Source organism: Rhineura floridana, chromosome 11, assembly GCF_030035675.1.
Source record: "Rhineura floridana isolate rRhiFlo1 chromosome 11, rRhiFlo1.hap2, whole genome shotgun sequence".
NCBI classification, from domain to species: Eukaryota; Metazoa; Chordata; class Lepidosauria; order Squamata; family Rhineuridae; genus Rhineura; species Rhineura floridana.
The window spans coordinates 33,936,403-33,952,170 of NC_084490.1; the positions used below are offsets into that span (position 1 = coordinate 33,936,403).

Below are 15,768 nucleotides of genomic sequence, written 5' to 3' on the forward strand. Positions count from 1 at the left end.
TTATCCATGAAATTGGTCTATATGATTCTATAAACTCCTTGTCCTTTTTTGGTGTAGGTGTTACAATAATGTTAGTGACTTCCCATGAATTAGGGATGCCCCAGCATTTCATACAGCATTAAAAAACATACACAGAAAGTGTGGATATTTTTGTATAGAACCCCTTATAAATCTGTCCTTCCCATATGATTTCACAGGTTTCAGATAATCTATGGCCTTATTAATTTCATCAGTGGTGAATGGCTGGTTTAAATGCCCTCTTTGTTGTTGCACCCCCAATTTTCCTAGGTATGAATTTATCACTTCTTGATCTGTTTCAGTTGATTCATATAGTTTTCCAATTTTTAATGTGTTAATAGAGACTTATTTTGATACATTTATCCATGCCCCCAATTCTTTAATGTGAAAATGGTTTCAATTTATGTTTTTACCTCAATTTATTTGCCAAGATTTTAGAATTTTTATTATCAAATTTGTAATATGTTTGATTGATATATTATGAGGAACAATTTTATTAGTTTCCATGCAGTCAAGTCCCGTTGTTTTCCTTATTGTTACTCTGCAAACTAGTGCTCACAGTATATTTGTGTCTTGATTCCAGGTCTTTGATTTCCTTCAATAATTGTTCATTTTGGAGTTGTCTTAATTTGTTCAGTCTGCTCCCTTCACTAATATAGCTTCCTCAGAGGACTGCAGTTAACATGTCCCATAGGAGGTATGGGTTAAGATAAATGTAGAAAAAAATATAATTTTTAAAAAAGTATATCTTCAAAGATTTTTGTCATTAATTAATTCTGCAATAGTCTAGGATTTAAACACCAAACATGATTTTTTTGTTCTCTATCTGGGAGTTCTATGGTTGTTTCTAAAGGGCACAATCTGAGATTGTGATTTGTCCACTATTTGAATCATTAATATGGTGAGTCCAGTTTTTAGAAAAATAAAATTGATTCTTATATGTACATTTTCCCCCCAGAATCTTTCTAACAGGGTTTATCCATTCTCCATGCATCCATCAAATTCCAGCCTTTCCCCTCCTTCCCCTCTCCTCTCCCTTCTTCTTCCCGTCTTCCTCTCCTCCCCTCTTCCTTCTCCCTCCTCCCCTGCTCACTCCAGGCTTCCCTCCCCATGGTCAGTTTCACCTATCCTAAGCATGTTTGCATGGGAGTAAATCCCACCGAACTCAATACACATGCAAATAATCAAACCTGCCCTCCTCCTCCTGCCTGCTCCCCTCCCCCTCCTCCCCTCTCCATCCTCTGTGATCAGTTTCACCTATCCTAAGTATGATTGCAGGGGGATAAATTTGGCAGAATTTGTCTCCCAACAGATATTGAGGTAATTGAAGTCCCCCATTACTACCACATCATGCCTTCTCGAAACATTGGCAATTTGCTTTGCAAAAGTTTCATTCTTGTCTTCTCTGTGATTGGGTGATCGGTAGTAGACTCCAACCACCATGTTTATGTTATTCCTTGCCCCATTTATTTTAATCCAGATACTCTCAGTGGAGTTACCAAGCTCATCCTCCAGTATTTCTGTGCAGGCCAGGGATATATATATATATTAACATATGACTTGATTCCACCTCCCTATTCCTTCTGTTCTTTTTGAACAAGTTATATCCTTCAATTGCTGTCACCAGTCATGGGAATCATCCCAAGATTCAGTTATATCTATTGTCGTACTTCCTGTCTGAAGAGTTCAAGTTTGTCCTGTTTGTTTCCCAAACTCTGGGCATTAGTATACAGACATCGAAGACCATGTGATTTATGGCCTGGCTTCCTTCCTACATTTTTATGAAGACTATTACTTGGCCCCATTAGAGGCATTCCCTCAATTCATCTTACTGTGCACAAGCCTCTGGTAGTCATTACTTCCAAGTTTGTCTCCCTCCCCTTAGGATTAAGTTTAAATCTCTCCTGATGAATTTTTCCATGATCTGGCCAAACATGTTCTTCCCAGTATTTGTGAGGTGCAACCCATCACTTGCCAGCACTCCATCTTCCAGGTAGTATAGCCTGTGGTCCCAGAATCTAAATAATTGGGGGAAGACATCTCTTCAAATTTTTCAGAGTAGTTTTCCAGCCAAATAATGTATACAAAAATGCATGCACTGGGGTAATATATGCATAGAAATACATATATTAGCAAAGATAGCATACAAGAATGCATTATATTAAGAGGAATTGCTTTGGAAAAATTATGTAGCTTAGGCAAAATTGCATGTGAAAATGACTGGTGCTCACTGCTCAATAAAATGCTGATGAATTTTCATGAGGGCTCTTTATAAAAAATAAAAATCACAGTGATGTTGAAATGTGGAGAACTGAACTGGAAAAATAAGAAATAAGATAAATCAACATTTTCAGATTTCCCCATTCCAAGAGAGCTTTGTGTGTGAGAGGACAGAGGACGTATTTGGTACAAAGGAAACTTGGAGAGATTATAGCTCACTGTAAGATTCTGTCAATGAAAGCCAAGCTGCCTCTTGCAGTGGGTGAAGGGCAGGTTTGCTCTTACTCCTGTTCTCAATCTAGATACATCACTTTATCCCACCCCCACCCCACCTTACCCTACCCCAGGACTGAATGACAATCATCACTTAATATGGAAAAAGAAAAGAGGGTTTCAGGGACATCATTGTGGTGAAAGCTGAACAGCAGCGTCACTAGTGGGAGTGCAGGGGGGTGCAGACCTCCGGCACCCCCCCAGGTGCATGGATGGGGTGGCTGGTCTTGCATGCACATGCACTCACCACGTGCTCCAGGCTGGCTTGCCCGCCCGCCTCCGAGGGGAGTTGGCTGCTCCGACCCAGAGCACTTCCTGGCTCCTTTGCCGGCCAATGGCATGGGGCGGGGCGGCTCGGCTCTGGGTGTCACCCCCCTCAGGGTGTCACCCAGGTGCAGTCCGCACCCTCCACACCCCGATAGTGACGCCCCTGAAGCTGAACCTACACCCTGTCCCTGAAAATCTCCAGAGATATCAGTCTTGAAGGAACAAGGGTGTCCCGGCATAGCTCCAGCCTATGTTTTGTTGACTCTAGAGTATGGTACATTAATGACAATGTGCACATTTTTTTAAAAAAAAAAAGTTTGAATCAAAACTATTTGTGGTGTGAGCACTTTGCTTCAGACTATTATATCACTACACCATATTTTCTTCGTCAAAAGTTCTGTCTTTTGCTGCTTACCAGTAACAGTGTACCAGTATGTTAACTTTATTCCTTTGTAAAGGAAAATTGTTAATTGTTAAGTGATAAAATCTCAGGTCTTTATAGATAAAGGAATGATCTCAGAAAACCAAACTTCTCTGAATGAGTTCATCCTCCTTGGTTTCTCTAACTGTCCAGGATTCCAGAACTTTCTCCTTTCACTCTTCCTGTTGGTGTATATCTTGACTATAAGCAGGAATGTCACCATCATCACAGTTGTTGGTTGCTTCACACAGCTTTACTTTAACCTTTTCTTGGACCTTACAGAGAACTTCCTGCTGGTGCTTATGTCTTACAAAGCTACTTAGCCATCTGTAACCCTATGAACTATACCACAGTCATGAACAATAGAATATGCAAGTCCTTGATCCTTGCGTGTTGGATTGGAGGTTTCCTTGCTCCCTTGCCCCCAACCATTGTTCTTGCTAGGCTGAATTTCTGTGGGCCCAATATAATATATAATTTCTTCTGTGGTCTAGCCCCAGTGCTGATTCTTCCACGTGGGGGGAAAAATTCATTGAGTTTTCAGTCTTCATGTTCACTTCTTCAATAGTTCTAGGCTGCTTTTTATTAATAACAGTTTCTTATATCAACATCATTTTGGCTATATTGAAGATGCCATCCACTGGAAGAAGGCATAAAGCATTCTCTGCTTGCACTGCCCCTCTTAGTGTAGTATTAATATATTATGGCACAATCATCTATATGTATGTGATGCTATCAGTGAGGAACATCCACAATTCAGACAAAATAGTGTCTGTCTTCTAGTCTGTAGTGACACCATTTCTGAATCCTTTCATCTATAGCTTGAGGAATGCCAAGGTTCGTGAAGCATTCAGAAGCATAACAGAAAGGAGCAGCATTTTCTATTAGTCTCCAAACTCAAGGTGGAATGCAATAAACACAAACCTTACCATGCATATTCCTGCATCCCCAAACTATATGCATTCTTCAGCAATAAATCTAATAATGCTTTGGAGCCAAAACCTGAAGGTTGTCGTCCATCTAGTTCCTGACTATCCCCTAAAAATTGGTGGTAGCTTATATTTTTCCAATAAATGTTCCTAACTATTGCAGGAGAATTAGTTATGGAATGCTGAAAATCAAATCAGTTAACCTGGAAATGGAAAGTGCGGTTTGGTTGGCTTAAAACCACATGCAGGTTAAAAAAAAATGTATAAGGGATTAGGAAAGAAGGAGGAAAGTTGGCAAGAAATTTAGGGAATATATCTTCAGCACATGATGGGGTGTAGTTTGTTATTTCATCCCTGTCCCATAGATTATGGTGCACAGGAACAGCTGAATACTAGCAATAAGAAATCAAAATATAAGATAAAACAACCTATATATCTAATCCCTATAAAATTATTTCACACGGCTGTGCCACTTAGTCCTCATGTAGGATATTGCTTGTTTGTAAGTGTTCCAAATGGACAGGTTTATATTTATATATATAAATGTGGTCCATTAAAGCACACACCACATGTGGCATATTGAGTTGTGGTACTGGTTAGTCCAGTATTCCCTTTAGTAAATGGTCCTCAAAGATCTCAGCCTGGGGCCTTCACCAGTCCTGCTACTCAAAATCCTATAAATGGGATTCAGCTTTAATTTCTGAATCCCTGAATCTGACATCTTCTTATGTACACTACCACTGAACTATTATTGAGCTATGGGCTCTTGTTACTTTGATCATATCTCTTCCTGCTAACCACAACCTCATCATTGAGGAATTATTCTGCTTCCCCACTATTTTTTATTGACATCATTAGATTGAATCTAGACTACATTAGTTGCACTTAGGTCACATTGATTTCAGTTGGAACTAAATCAGGGCTGGGTAACTAGCGGCCCTCCAGATGTTGCTCGACTAACACTTCTTTCATCCCTGACCGTTGGCTGCACTGGTTGGGACTGATGGGGCTAGGGTCTAACAATATCTGGACAGTCACCAATTACCCAGCCCTGAGAAAATTCAAGTCATAACTAAAGGTGGGATCCAATTAGACAGTTCCACTAGTGGAAATGTGTTTGGATGTACAACATAACTCCCCCTCTCTCTCTTCTATCCACAGGCCCCCACACCTCACTAAATATGTTCTAGGGTTCCCCCCACCCTCTGGAGCAGATTTTGGGGGGCACAGGAGCACACAGGGAAAGGAGAGGGAGAAGAAGTTCTATTGTGCAGCCAGAATTGCTTTCACAAGCAGAACTCTTTAGCTGGATACTGCCCTAATTCTTCATATTTCATATTATTTTAACAGAACAACTGAGGCTGCAACTCTGAACACACTTAGTAGGGAGGGAGCCCAACTGATTACTGCCATTTTTGATTGGGTAACCTCTCTGGTAGACTGTGGAAATGCTGTGGATATAATATATCTCGACTTCGGCAAAGCTTTTGACAAAGTGCCCAAGGATATTCTGATTAGCAAGCAAGCTAAACATGTGCTGGATGGAACACTTATCGGGTGGATCAACAGTTGGCTACAGAATCGTATTCAGAGAGCGCTTATCAATGGATCCTTCTCAAAGTGGGGGGAGGTAATGAGCGGGGTACCTCAGGGCTTGGTCCTGGGCCCAGTGCTCTTCAACATTTTTATTAATGTTTTGGATGAGGAGGTGCAGAGAATGCTTATAAAATTTGCAGATGATACAAAATTGGGAGGAATAGCTAATACCATGGAAGACAGAAACAAAATTCAAAGGGATCTTGATAGGCTGCAGCATTGTGCTGAAAACAGAATGAAATTTAACGGGGATAAATGCAAAGTTCTACACCCAGGAAAAAGAAATAAAGTATCCACAGTTATAAGATGGGTGAAGTTATAAGATAGCTCAGCAATACTACATGCGAGAAGGATCTTGGGATTGTTGTTGATCACAAGCTGAATATGAGCCAACAGTATGGTGTGGCTGCAAAAAAGGCCAATGCTATTTTAGATTGCACTAACAGAAACATAGTTTCCAAATTGTGTGAAGTATTAGTTCCCCTCTATTCGGCACTGGTTAGGCCTCATCTTGAGTACTGCATCTAATTCTGGACCCCACACTTTAAGAAGGATGTAGACAAACTGGAACAGATTCAGAGAAGAGCAACAAGGATGATCAGGGGACTAGAAACAAAGCCCTATGAGGAGAGACTGAAAGAAATGGGCATGTTTAGCCTTGAGAAGGAAAGGCTTAGGTGAGATATGACAGCACTCTTCAAGTACTTAAAAGGCTGCCACACAGAGGATGGCCAGGATCTCTTCCCAGTCATCCCAGAGTTCAGGACATGGAATAATGGGCTCAAGGTGCAGGAAGCCAGATTTCAATTGAACATCAGGAAAAACTTCCTAACTATTTAAGCAGTATCACAATGGAACCAATTACCTAGGGAGGTGGTGGGCTGTCCAACACTGGAGGCCTTCAAGAGGCAGCTGGACAGCCACCTGTTGGGAATGCTTTGATTTGGATTCCTGCATTAAGCAAGGGGTTATACTTGATGGCTTTATAGGTCCCTTCCAACTCTATGATTCTACGAAAATCTATGTAAAACAATGTTCCAAATAATCCAAAACAAAGTTCATAACAAAACTGAGAGTTTCTCCTCAGGCAAAGCATTCAAGGCATTTCAAGTGAAACCGAAAGAGTTTTGATGACTAACAAAACTTCTGTGTGGTTCTTCAACCCCATACATTGTTGCAGGGATTTACACAGGGCTGGTTCTAAAGGGCGGCCAGGTTGGGCACTGGCCCCGGAGCTACAGGGGCCCCTGAGGGGCCCTCCACTCCCCTTCCACCATCCATACCCCCCACACCCCCACTTACCTGTAAGCCGGCTTTTTAGCATTGGCCTTAATGAAGATGGCGGCTGCAGCTTCCCCAAGGTACTGAAGCTGCTGCTGCCATCTTAGTTGATGGCAGAGATGTACGTGCGTAGCATGCACGTGTGCCATCAACAAAGATGGTGGCAGAGGCTTCATTCCCCTTAGGGAAACCACGGCCGCCATCTTCATTAAGGCCAATGGTAAAGACTAGACAGGTAGGGGGGCTGGGGGGCACGTGCACGTACACGCACATGCACACACTCACACCGACTGGGGGCCAGGGCAAACTGATGCCCAAGGGCCCCCGCATGCCTGGAGCCAGCCCTGGATTTACACACACAAAGATAAAATCATAGCAAAGATGGTGCAACTTTTTCAGGTAAAACAATTTTTTTTCGCAATCAGCCATAACATTTGCAGAGCTTGGAAAATTTACTTTTTTGAACTACAACTCCCATCAGCCCCAGCCAGCATGGCCACTGGATTGCGCTGATGGGAGTTGTAGTTCAAAAAAGTAACTTCTCCAAGCTCTGCATTTTCGATAAAGCTACAGGTAGAACTATATGTCAAGGGTGTTTAGCACACTCCTCCTTTATATGCCATTATTGCAGGAAAAAGTTTTGTGCACGTGTCTCCCATTGCAAAATGTATTAAGTAATTCCAGAGCCTCCTTTGAGAGGTTCACCTGGTACTTACTATGCATTTGTTTTTGTGCCTGGTGAAGACTTTTTTTTTGTCCCAAGCTTTTAAAAGAGGTTTGAGGGGTAGTAGAAGCCTTTGAAGGGTTCTGAAACTCTGAAGCTATTAAGATCTGACATGGTCTTGTGCTGCTTGAGAGTCTTGCTGTCCCGATTGATTTTATTATTTACTGCTTATGCTGTATTTGTATTACGTTTTAACATGTTTTACAAGTTACCCTGAGAGTTCCCCTTATGGGGAGGCATATACTTGTTAATAAATAACAAAATTTTCACCTACATGAATCAATAAGTACCCAAAGAAATACACATGAAGAAGGTGCTAGCAATTACCCTATAAGCTTGTGATATCCTTGGCTGTTCTCATTATTATTCTTACTGAAGTGCTAGATGCAAACACTATGTCAAAAGCAGGCATATAAACTCAGCCTTAACATCAGCTAAAGTTAATGGACTTCCTTTCATTGCTTTAAAAGCTATGTAGGGCACGCTTCCTATTGACCATTTTCTGTAAGGCATCCTTAAAATCTTTGTTTCTCAGACTATAAATAACAGGGTTGAGAAGAGGTGTTAGTACAGTGTAGAAGATGGAAACTACCTTATTTAGCTCGGATGAGATATTAGCACTGGGTTGAACATACATGGAGATCATGGTGCCATAATATATCAACACCACAGCCAAGTGTGAGCCACAGGTGGAGAAAGTCTTTTTCCTTCCAGAAGCAGAGGGGATTTTCAGGACAGTCTTGATGATAAATGCATAAGACATCAATGTAAGAAAGAAGCAAGTGAAAATGACTAATACAGAGAGCACAAATATAGTCTTCTCAGTGATGGAAGTGTCGGAGCAGGAAAGCTTCAGCAGAGGTGGGATGTCACAGAAGAAGTGATTGATTTGGCTAGAACTGCAGAAATGCAATCTAGAGATCAGCAAAGAAGGCAGCAACCCTGTGAAAAGACCAATCACCCAAGAACCTATTGTCAAGCGGGTGCAGGAATATGTGTTCATGGCTATTGTGTAATGCAATGGGTCACAGATTGCCAGGTACCGATCATATGCCATCACAGACAATAGGAAGCACTCTGTTGCCCCAAAGAAGACAAAGAAGTAGAGCTGGGTCATGCATCCATTGAAGGAGATTGTCCTGCTCTCCTTGAGGAGACTGCTGAGCATCTTGGGCACAGTGGTGGTGGTGTACCAGATCTCTAGGAAAGAGAGGTTTTGGAGGTAGGAGTACATAGGAGAATGAAGGTGTGGCTCCAGCTTGACTACTGAGATGATGACCACATTGCCTGTGATGGTTAGGACATAGATAAGTAAGAATATAGCGAAGAGTAGGGTCTGCCACCCTGGAAGGCTCTGGAACCCTAGAAGCTGGAATTCAGATACAGTGCTGTAGTTTGCCATTTGCTTCACTGACCGTGAGCTCTCCTGCGGGTATATCTCAGTCACAACATCTGTCATGACTAAAAATTTGGGTTGTTTGATTTCTTTCCTAGAAGAAGGAAGAGAATATAATGTGTATGATAGCTGTAATAACACTATCAGTTGTAGTTATTTTATTTGCATCCTATGTACATACAATTACCCTAAGAACATAGGTTTAAATAAGTAGGAATGGTGGGGATGTAAAAAGAGCCCTGATGTATCAGATAAGCCTCCATATTGTTCAAGAGCTAGACAAATTTCTTTAGTAAGTTTACAGGCATGACGTATCCTCAGCACCTGCTATTCAGGGTGTTACATTCAGGCAGGGATGGGAAACCTATGCCCTGCAGATATCCTTCAACAACAGTTCCAATAATCCCTGTCCAGTGGCAATGCTGGCTGGGTCTGATGGGAGTTAGAGTCCAATAACCTGGAGCATGACAGGCTCACAGATAATAGCCATATATAAACTTATCTTCCATGAATTTGGCTAATCCTTTTATGAAGCCATCTAAGCTAATAGCTATCACCACATCTTCCAGTGGTAAATTTCATGTTATCGATGTGATGTGAAATAGCCCTTGCTTTTATCTGAGCTTGGAAGAAAATGGAACACAACAGAAACACTCAGGAAGAATTGCAGTTCTACTATATCCTTCCCCCCAAAAAATGACAAAGAGCCAATGTTCAGGTTCACTACCTGTTTTTGCGATAGTGAAGCTAGCTCACTGTCACTTACCATAGGGATAGTCACATGAGTGTACAACCTGTCTGACTGTGCTCACAACTAGTTGAGCTGTACACTTGTACAGTTCTTCACATTCTAGATTCAATGAGTGCACAGTTTGTGCGCACAGTAGTTCAGCTATACAAACCAGTAAGTGTACATTCTTTCACACAAACACTTATAAATGCATAGAGACAGCTTTTTCCTGTGTTTAGTGTAATGTGTGAACAAGCCTCATATCACTTTCTAAAGGGAAGCTGTCTGTGTAAAATCTGTGACATCTCAGTGACATGAACAACAGATACCATGTCACAGAAAACACGCAAAACCTATATTTTACATGACGTTGTAACATTACAACCACCCCATATATTTGCTGTTTTCACAAATATAATGCAATTCTACTATAACACCTGGATTATACACCCACAAGAGTTTTGGGTTTTTTGTGTTCCACAATTTTAAATTGAAAATACCTCCTATTCTATTCTGCTGCTTCCCATAAGCCAATTTCAAAACAAAAACCTTACAAACCTTATAGTCTTGAACTTATATGCTCAGAGGCACGTTACCAAATTCTGTCAAGCTACACAGCAAGTGGATTGGACTGTGAAAGACCAACCCAAATTGTGTTTGCATTTTGACAAATTTGTAGGGCAGTACAATATCTCAGAGAGGTGGTCAAGTCTCCTGCTCCCCTGGTGCATTCACTATAGCTGCCCAATTTCCCTGCTTTTTAAAGTTTGATATAAATATCTGTGGGCTATAGGTACATTCTTAAACCACAAGGTTTTTTGCCTTTTATACCGTTTTAAATTTTTAAATTGTGTTTATAAGATCTGTTTTAAATTGTATTTGTTTTAATGTTTTTAGTTACTGTAAACCGCCCAGAGAGCTTCAGCTACGGGGTGGTATACAAGTATAATAAAATAAATAAAATAAATAAATTAGTGAATAATTATAATGATGGATTTCCCAAAAACAGCATATCTAATAGTGTGTTTCCCATCATACATTTTTCATATACTGTATTTATATTAAAATAGTTTTGAGGGACACCAGTCCTCTAAGACAAATCAAATTCTCTATTTTGGGGATGGGAAACCTGTAGTCCTTTGGATGTTGTTGGACAGCATCTCCCATCAATCCCTGCTAGCATAGCTGATTGCCAGGAATGATGGGTGCTATTGTCTAATTCCCACTGTACAGCTTATCTACTGCTCCTTTGCAACAACACTCTGAAGTCTTATATTGATGACCTACTATACTTTTAATCTCACCACAGTCCGACCCTCTTAGACTATGGACCTATTTGATATATATCTGAAGGGGTTGCTGGTATGATGAACAAGTCATTCTTCAAAACAAAGCCCTTACAACTTCTAGTGGTACATTGGAGCATCAATCAAATAATGCAAGAGAACATTTTAATAGTATAACAATACAAACACATACATTAAAGATTGGTAAGGGATAAAATAGCCAAAAGGATTACCAAGAGAGGTGGTAAGCTCTCGCTTACTGGAGGACTTCAAGCAAAAACTGGACAGCCATCTGTCAGGGATACACTAGCTCTGGGATTCCTGTTCTGAGTTGGTGGTCAGACCAGATGACCTACAAGGCTCCCCCTCTATGATCTTATAATTCTATGTAGCACATTTGTGTTATTTTTCTTCTCTATGGAACCTGAGGAAGTGCATATGTGGTTCTTAGACAGTGACCTGATTCATGAATGAGCAAACGTGAAGTTTCCCAGAAAGAAAATTGTAGCCACTTTCTTCCTTCTTTGGTCCAGTTGCTGCCATACTCCTATGAGTTAAGCCATGTCCTGTGCTCATGGTTCATCTCATTCAAGACACACCAGGAGAAACGCCCAGTATTTGTTCTATGGCTTATCACATGTGGTTTGTCTGGAAGATATAACAATGAACCTGGATTCTTATGTAATACTTAACTCACAGTAACACTTCAGCAGCAGGACTGTGGAGGAGCAAAGCAGCTACAATCTACTCTCCAAGAACCCACTCATTTATTCTAAAGCTAGGGATAGCCAACATGATGCCCTGCATATGTTGTTGGACTACAGTTCCCACAGTCCCAGCCAACATGGCTAATGATCAGAGATGATGGGAACTGCAATCCAACAACATGGTGAGGGCACCACGTTTGCTAACCTGTACTAAGTGCAGCAAAAGAGAACCCCAGCCAATTGTGTGTGTGTGTGGGGGGGAGCCAGAAATAAAGAGTTAAAAGGAAAAGTTTAGTGTCCAATGTGTTTTGAACCTCTCAGGTCCTTCATCAGGGAATTTTAAACACAGAGGTTCAATATCACTTTGCCATACTGAAGGAAAGAGGAAACAGTAGAATAAAGAAAGACTGGATATGTTTGAAATTCCTTGAAGAACCTGAGAGGTCTGCAATGCATTGGACATCAAATATTTTCTTCTTTTCCTGTCCTAAGCCATGGCTTGGCTTAGCATTATATCTGAACCAGGCCAGTGTGTAACCCAGGCACTCACCAGACAAAGAACTGCTTAACTTGAGCAAGGTGACTGTCTGAAGTGCTCTCAAAGAAGTCCTATTGGATTCTAGCAGATAATGGATGAAGAGCTCTTCTCCTCCCCCAATCCAAAGTAAAGGAGCCTCACCCACTTGTACGAATAGATGTGCTTTCAAGAATTCAGCTCAGGCAGGTAGAAATCCTACAGCATTCTTGAATTGCTAAAATTATAAGAAAGATGTCTGCATTTGACGTTAGGGCTTACACTTTAAGTCCGTAGGGTAGAACATTACATTTTCTCGGACTTGATTGTACAAAAGAAAGGAGAGCTGGGTACACCTATTAATGAATTGCTTTATCCATTTATTGTCTATTATAGCCAAAGGACCATTATAATACAAAAAACAAGCACATTGCACAAGTAACTATGTAACTATATTTATATTTCAGTTCAAGACTCTTAACAAAAACAGGACCTTAATGAATAAAACATCCATCATTTAAAATAAAGAAAGCACATCTGCTGAAGCATAACATGGAATTCAAAGAAAACCAAAGGATTCTAGGGTTCATACAGAGAAAAAAACATTCAGTAAAGTCATAGAATGTCAAAGCTGCCTTCACAATCACAACACAACCCCCTTTCTCAGGTACAAGTACATGTTCAAATACTTCTTGCAAAGTTCAAATAACTCACCAATGAAATGACAATTGTCTTCTAAAGTAGTACAGAAAACAGCAAGTGAATGATCAAAATGATTTCATTGCATTTCAAAGATCCATATGAATGTGCACCTCATTTGATATAGTAGTTCTGGGCTAAGTAGACAAAGGATACAAAGAGAACAAGGTGGAGCTTGTTTTGTCTTACTGCTTTCCAGCATGGTGCGTTTCTGGTAACAGAAGCAAAAGCGGAGGGACTTGAAAGCTTCAGAAAATACCTTGGGGATTCTGTCTCCACAGCATCAGAGGGTCCTCCAGGGTCCACAGGGAAAACAAGACTCCAGCTGTGGTGTATTAATAGAGAAGCCATGCCCAAAGAAACTAACAAGGGGAAGGCACAAAGCAAAATATTAATTCTAGTGGTAAGAATTAATTAATTATTAAATGTATATTCCACCCTTCCTCCCAAAAGCGGCCAATGGTGGCAAAATTGCAGAGGTACAAAGGAGAATTGCTATTTCTATGCTGCGACCAGAGAATGGCTTAGAATAGGGATGGGGAGCCTCAGGCCTAAGAGTCAAATGTGGACATCCATGCCTCTCTCCCTGGTTCTTGGTGCTCAGGCCAGACCTGAGCCATACCTCTCACCAGCCTTCCTTTTCATGTACCCCCTTGAGCATTTGTGCCTGCCTGGAATGTGTCCCTAAGTTCTGATAAAACGTTTTGCTTGCCTGAATAGGGGATAGAGAATGAAGCATGAGTGTGAAGAAACTAGCTTAATGTACACAAGCAAAATTCACATTCATTGCTCTGCATGCTTTGGATTCTGGCTGCATCCATGAATGGCACATGGTCCCTGGAAGGCTGTCCATAAGGGATTGTGGCCCTTGGGCTGAAAAAATGTTCCCTACCCCTGGTTAGAGTATTGGGTCCAAGGCAGGCTTCATCTCCAGTACCTTTCATTGAAAAAAAAGCATCTTGCGCTCCAGTTCTATATCTACTCACATCATCTCCAGATGACTGTATCACTTACTTTGTTATGCATAGCAGAAAGGGACAACTAGATTGTTAAATGAGTATCCCTGCACTTAAATTACAAGAATGATAAAACATCATTATAAAACTCACATTAAAAACAAGCTACAGAACAAACAAAAGAAACTACCGAGCAGAGAAGCAGGATACAAATAAATGGGGTACAGAAAAACGTTTTTTTTAAATAAAATCACACACTGCAGTGATGTTCAAGGTAATAAGCCTAGGGAAATAAAAATGTCTTCATCTGGCATCCAAATGTCATCTCAGTTACCTTCAGCTAAGACTTTGTGGGAAGAACATCCCTTGATTAAAAATGCCCTCCTTTCAGTCACTACCAACCTAAATTGGTATTGAGAATTCTAGCTGATGAATGCAGTGTTTGGACAGTCTTGTATGATAGAAGATGGCCCTTTATTTGTTATTGATCTATGAAGCTCAAGAAAATACAATAGCTTCACTGACTCCCAGTTGATTTCTAGACCCAAAGTAAAGTGGGTGGGTTTTTTTAAAACCCTAAACAAACTGAGCCCACAAAAAGCCAGGAAATCTACAAAGGAAGAGCCACCTCAGCCAGCTAGCTTATGTATCCTGTCCAGGTAAGGGACAGCTGCATGAAATCAGCAACAGCTGGCTGAGTACCTGGGGCCTGGTTCTTCAAGGTGTGGCAACCTGCAGCACAGAAGTCCAACAGGGCGAGGGCGAGGGCAAGGGCGAGGGCAGTGGTGGTAGCCTGATAGCCTGGCAGCGCAGGCAGGCAGGCAGGCTGCTCTTGCTCTTGCTCTTGCTCTTGCTCTTGCTCTTGCTCTTGCTCTTGCTCTTGCTCTTGCTCTTGCTCTTGCTCTTGCTCTTGCTCTTGCTCTTGCTCTTGCTCTTGCTCTTGCTCTTGCTCTTGCTCTTGCTCTTGCTCTTGCTCTTGCTCTTGCTCTTGCTCTTGCTCTTGCTCTTGCTCTTGCTCTTGCTCTTGCTCTTGCTCTTGCTCTTGCCTGGGCAATGACAGTTCCCTTCTTCTTACAGGCACTGGATCTCCCAAGCCAGCCAGCTTATGTATCCCCTCTAGGGAAGGGACAGGTGGATGAAATCAGCAACAGCTGGCTGAGTACCTGGGGCCTGGTCCTGCAGGATGTGGCAACCTGCACCTGCAGGGTGTTGGTAGCCAAGCAGCAGCAGCAGCAAGCCTTGGATTATAAAATTATGAGCACTGTTGGATTTTTATTTTTATTTCTATTAAATATTTCTAATAAACAAATAAGCTATGGTTGATATTTTTTAGAATTTAAGCAAAAATGATTTTCTTCCCCAGAACTGGGTTAAATGTAAATACAATTCCACCACTGTTTAAAGAGTAGTTTCTTTATTCCTGGAGTATAAAAGAAATGCCATGAAATCACTATACATGCAAAAATAAAAACAAAAAGTGTTCTTGAGGTATATAACAATGTGTGCATTCAGGGAGAGGTGGAGGTATGGGGAGCTTGGCACAGTGCATCACACAGCAGCAGGAGCATCAGATTGGCTCTGCTGCACCACACCACACTGAACCACTTGATTCTTTGCATCAGTTTTATAGACAGAAGATGCAGCACCACTTGATATTCATGGAAATGTGTTTTGTTGGATTCTTGGATACCCTTTGGAGAGTGAACTATACCTGTTATTATGGATTTTTGTCACACTGGCCCAGTGTTGAC

At 41.2% G+C, this 15,768-nt stretch overlaps 1 protein-coding gene across 1 annotated transcript; it reads right to left on the reverse strand.

Annotated features, from left to right (window-relative positions):
* Positions 1-8,140: 8,140 nt before the first annotated feature.
* LOC133365988 (olfactory receptor 11L1) lies at positions 8,141-14,973 on the reverse strand. The gene is made up of 3 exons (XM_061588554.1): positions 14,720-14,973; positions 13,321-13,423; positions 8,141-9,219 (listed from the first exon to the last, which is right to left on the reverse strand). The coding sequence occupies exons 2-3, from the start codon at positions 13,410-13,412 to the stop codon at positions 8,193-8,195; spliced, it is 1,119 nt and encodes a 372-aa protein (XP_061444538.1). The 5' UTR covers positions 13,413-13,423; positions 14,720-14,973; the 3' UTR covers positions 8,141-8,192.
* Positions 14,974-15,768: the final 795 nt, after the last annotated feature.

Coding starts and splice junctions, on each gene's coding strand:
- LOC133365988 (XM_061588554.1), bottom strand. CDS start 13,412: ATGGCTTCTCTATTAATACACCACAGCTGGAGTCTTGTTTTCCCTGTG. Junction 9,220..13,320: donor GTGGAGACAGAATCCCCAAG/GTATTTTCTGAA, acceptor TCCTTCTTCTAG/GAAAGAAATCAAACAACCCA.